The sequence below is a fragment of the Alosa pseudoharengus genome, unplaced genomic scaffold, assembly GCF_046254945.1.
Source record: "Alosa pseudoharengus isolate Yale_2024_CS ecotype anadromous, Long Island Sound unplaced genomic scaffold, YU_APseudo_1.1 YU_APseudo_1.1_scf_19, whole genome shotgun sequence".
Lineage (NCBI taxonomy): Eukaryota > Metazoa > Chordata > Actinopteri > Clupeiformes > Clupeidae > Alosa > Alosa pseudoharengus.
Window position 1 is genome coordinate 14,331,765 of NW_027468657.1, and position 4,971 is coordinate 14,336,735.

General features: G+C 43.6%; 1 protein-coding gene across 2 annotated transcripts in view; it reads right to left on the reverse strand.

Moving 5' to 3' along the window:
- Nucleotides 1-475: 475 nt before the first annotated feature.
- The window catches only part of mgat4b (alpha-1,3-mannosyl-glycoprotein 4-beta-N-acetylglucosaminyltransferase B), a 148,131-nt gene continuing 143,635 nt past the window's right edge, over nt 476-4,971 (reverse strand). The window contains exons 13-16 of one of the 2 annotated variants that reach the window (XR_012988277.1): nt 4,692-4,779; nt 3,322-3,434; nt 770-2,978; nt 476-732 (exon numbers count right to left, since the gene is read on the reverse strand). Coding sequence is in view for 1 of the 2 variants with exons in the window: in XM_076291785.1 (XP_076147900.1) it covers nt 2,955-2,978; nt 3,322-3,434; nt 4,692-4,779 (225 nt within the window). In the remaining variant the exon portion in view is untranslated. Of the gene's footprint in view, nt 2,979-3,321; nt 3,435-4,691; nt 4,780-4,971 lie in introns of both variants that reach the window. The other variant, XM_076291785.1, reaches the window with a different exon arrangement.

The window sequence follows — 4,971 nt, forward strand, 5'->3', positions numbered from 1 at the left end:
TCCTCCAAATGTGGCTCCACCTACCCCTCACATGATAGGATTTCGCTCCACAAACGTCCACGCCCACCAAGAATTGTCAGCCTGGCATTGTTTAGAATATACGTCCGTCAAAAGACCGTAGATCACGCCTCTAACCTGAACCTCGTGGACAGCGATAATTGGTCAGCAAAGCAAGAGGAAATAAAGCACCATTGGTTGATCCCTTCAGTCGATCCAAAGCTTGGGCAGGCCTGGAGGAAGTGAGGGGGTTGGGTTAAGAAACTGGATAGATTTCTTGGCATCCAGGCAGGTGTAATATCTTTCTTTTAACTTTTACTGTCTATGGTAATATTACTGTTAATCTTACTGTTACTATTACTGTTATAACTGTTATAGCAGTAAGCTATTTTGTTTTGTTGAAAGTTGGAGGGTAGGCTACAACCTCCCCATTCCAACCCTTATGATCAATACACAAAACTCATTTGTATTTCAAATGATTACATTTTGGCTTTATTACAATTCACAGATTGGATAGAAGATAACATCATTAAATATAGTTTATCTAAATGTTACAAAATACAACACAATGCATTCCAGTGCATTTTACAATCTTACGAGAGAAAAAAAAAGATAGGCCTAAAAGAAAAAGAACAGGTCTCTGCCAGGACAGGAAACAGATGTTAAGTGTACATTATTTGGCCAGCCCCCACGTCTTAGTTCTTTGCAGTGAAGGACCTACTATACCACACAATACTTAGCCTACATTTGGGCCATCGGTTTGGCATTAGGCCTCCTTGTTACAAGCAGCAACCTTATACAGTCCAATGCATATCAGACAAACTCCTGTTATATCCTCACTGGAGTATTCTACAGATATAGCCTACTTAGTCTACATACAGTACATCAGCCGCATAGCTTAACTCCCACTTATACCTTTACTCTCCTGACAAAGTGAAAACCACATTAGCTGCATTAAAAATAATGCCTTTTTGGTTAGAAGTAATATTTCTGTGGATATGCTGTCCAACAGTGAATTGCCCAATAAACCATTTATGACTGTTTTGCCAAAGACGGCACAGCTTAGGTGTAGGTGTCTTTTGTGGTATTTTAGACAGAAAGTAAAGTGATATACAAGCATTGCTTTACAATGCTTCAATATGTGTATTTGAATATTCCATTACAGTTTTAAGATAATGAATTGAAATGGCCAGCTATTATGAGTAAAGTAATTTCCTTCATGTACCTTTATCTGTTTAATAACCCAAGAACACACATGTCCCCTCAAATGTCTCACCAGTGGTGCGGCTTATCTGTGTGGACTGTAATGTGGGAAATGTTCCAGTGGAACCTGATCTTCCGGATCCTAACCACCCAACCACCCCCAAGAAAACGGTCAGGATTTAAATTGACAAACCCAGGCTGGTGGTGGTAGAGTTGAGTTAAGGTTCCCCCACCCTTTTACTGTAAGGCGCCATGAGTGTCTAGATAAAGCACTATATAAATGTAATGTGTTTTTATTGTTGTTAATTCTGTGATGAGAAAACAATCGTGTGTTTTTGATTATTGCTGTTGTAGCTGGTGGTGGGGAGGGGTTGTATGGGTGTGAATCTAAGAGAAAGTTATTCGGAAGAGACAGACCCGAGTGAAGGGTAGATTAGGCTCTCCACAGTAATGATTAACACTAGGCCTGTTCAGGCAGGTCCTGTACGTTTATGACTTTACTACTGCCAGCACATCAGAAACATAAAGTGATATCCTCAATACGTTTACTGCAGACTGTCTCTGGTGTGGGCAGACTATGCGCATATGAATGTCAACACTGCATCTCATCAGTTGATATGTCCGTTTCGAGTTTCAGGGTTTCTGACCGAAGACCGCACAGAGATGCATCGGAGGGCGTTTTTCATTTTTCTCCCGCGAGCTCCCAGGTCGTCATTCCCGTCTGTTCTGTTTCATCATGGTGTATCTCACTTCCTAATCCCATTCCCAGCGCTGCTGACCTATAACTCCATCTCATGCCAGCTGACCCTGGCTGCAGCTAACTTCAAGTCACATTAAGGCAAATTGCAAGCAGAGAGAGAGAGAGAGAGAGAGAGAGAGAGAGAAAGAAAGAAAGAAAGAAAGAAAGAAAGAAAGAGAGAAAAGGGAAACATGATTGCACAGATGGCCTTGCTAATGTAATCTTCTATCCATGATCTATGCCTCAAAAGATCTAGTTTATGTGTGTGTATAAAGGAGCAAGGGCAGAGAAGGAAGAGGAAGATGCTTTTTTCTAGAAGAATTAAATAGTAACTAGGTTTGAAGACACTTTTTCGCATCACCCTGTCTATCTAGACTCTCAGAATTGACTTTGGGACACTCACTAGACCTGTACATACAAGCACACATTTACGAAGATCAAATGCATGTATGTACTTCAAATATGTATAGTCATGAAAACGTATAACTAATACATATGGTAGGCATGAGTAAAACTATTACTTTGAGGAGAAAACTAGAATTAGAAAATTATATAGAAGGCATTTTTTAATTTAGCAAATGAAAGATTAATTAGGTAGGAAAAATCAAGAGCAAAGTCTTCCATTCCAAAAGCAGCACTTTTAAATGTCGTAAATTCGTCAAAGGGGCGAGACAATCCAGCAAGCCCAAGGACGATAACCAGTGTAATTACAATTACAGAAACATGAGCGTATATACACATAAATACAGTTTATAAAATTCAGCGCCATCCGTCCTTCCCGTAGACACGGTCGCTGTCATTTTTCAGGCAAAAATGTTCCCTTGCTTTCTTGGGGGATGGCTGACCGTGGCATCTCTGACTTGAGCCTGGTGTACCACCTTATCGCCAGCAGGTGGCAGCATTCCACCATGTTAAATCACCACTGCGCCAATGCCTGGGATGAGCAGGCGGAAAAGGCCTCTTCTCCCTTTGCCGAAAGGCTGAATGGATTTGTGAGGTATTGCTGTGAGTTCGCTCATTCTGCTTTCTTGATGAATATCTGAAACAAAAGATTTTAGAATTTGTTGGAGCCTAGAGTGTTGTGGAAGAGAAAATAAGCAATGCACTATCCCCCGTTTATCAAAAGAAAAGGCTATATTGCATGGTGACTTTTTTTTCTCACCTCAACTTTTGTAATAAGATGAGGGGACCTCCTACATACACACACACACACACACACACACACACACACACACACACACACACACACACACACACACACACACACATACATACATACATACATACATACATACATTCATACATACACCTGAATGGGTGGTCAGGTATGGGGCATTAACCCTACTAGAGAGGATGGGACTGTGGGAAATGACCCGGTCTACCTCACTAAGGATGACCCAGACAGGGGAGTCTGTCAATATCGAGAGCCTCAGGGCCTCTAGAGGACCAAATGTGGGATCCACCTCTCCCTCTGCGATCCCATTCTGGAACTTTCCTAAGAGAGAGAGAGAGAGAGAGAGAGAGAGAGAGAGAGAGCATGAGACAGAGCAAATCAAGCATTGCTCTTTTTTCTGAAGAACTCATATCACATAAAGGGAGAGTAGGCAAAATAAAAGTAGAAAAAAAATGGCAGGAGCTCCTCCTCTAATGAATTCAATCCTAGAGTTGAAATGAACGTCTCTGAACGCAATGGTACTCCATGCCAAAGCTCTGAGGCACAGATGCCATATTAATTGATGATTTCTTTTTTTGCCTCTTCGCAAAGCAAACCACTGCTAGCCTATTATCGATCGCACCCCCAAGACAATTTCATGAATGAGATGGAGTGCTTTATTGTAATTTATGACGACGGAGAGGGGGTCTCTTAACCCAAGGGACTTTCGCATTTGTTTTTCCATGGCAGCTGGCTGCAGTGGGCCTTGTGGGCATGGTCAGGCAATCTCCCCTCTGGCTCCCTTGAAAAGACATTAACATTGCACAGAGGGTGCTGCTTTGGCCTGAGTCGCGTCGGCTTGCATAAGCAAAGTCATACATCACACTTTAAGTGGTATGGGTAGCAATCCCCCCCCCCCTCAACCCCACTCCCATCCCCATCCCCACCTCATTCTTAAAGGGCTGCAGACATTTTGTTTGTTAAGCAAATTTATGATTCCTGGTTGTTGTAAGTTGTGGAGTTCTTCCACCCCTGTCCAATTTACATGCCGTTTCCTACTTGCCTTTCCCTTTGGCAGAGCATGGCAATGTTTTTAAGTCTTGAGCAAGCCGGGGAGAGAGAGAGAGAGAGAGAGAGAGAGAGAGAGAGAGAGAGCAGGAGAAGGAGAGTGGGGGATAAAGAGAGATTTGTGGCTAAATAATTGCATCTGGTTTTTGAATACTTTCAAGCCAGCTGAACATCAGGTTAGCACTCCAAACACCCCCCCCCCCCCCTAAACAACCCCCATCCACATTCCCCCATGGTGGAGAAGCAAGCGCAGACAGGAAATCACTGCTTTGGCAAACCGCTCTAATTGTGTGAGATGGATCTGCGTCAGCGGTGGACAGCTTTTGGCAAAATTGGCTCCACGAGATCTGACCAGACAAGATCTGAACGGCTCAGCAGAACAGAGGCACGAGACGAGGACACTGTCTGGAACGGGCCCAGGGCAGGCTGGCCAACGCCGGGGGAGGACAGAGGGGTCCAAGATGAGGGAGACAGACGTGGATCATAGGGGAGACAGAGACGCAGACTGGAGCAGATGGAGAGAGAGCTCACCTATCCTGATGAAGCCATCCTCAGTGCGATGATACTTAGGCGCTTTCTCCCGGCCTTCCTTCAAGGCTTCTTTCTCCGACTGGATATTCTGAGAGCGCAATGGAGAGGCAGAAATAGAAAGAGGTAGAAAGAGAGAGAAAGAGAAAGAGAGAGAGAGAGAGAGAGAGAAAGAGAGAGAGAGAGAGAGAGAGAAAGAGAGAGAGAGAGAGAAAGAGAAAGAGAAAGAGAGAAAGAGAAAGAGAGAGAGAGAGAAAGAGAAAGAGAGAGAGAGAGAGAGAGA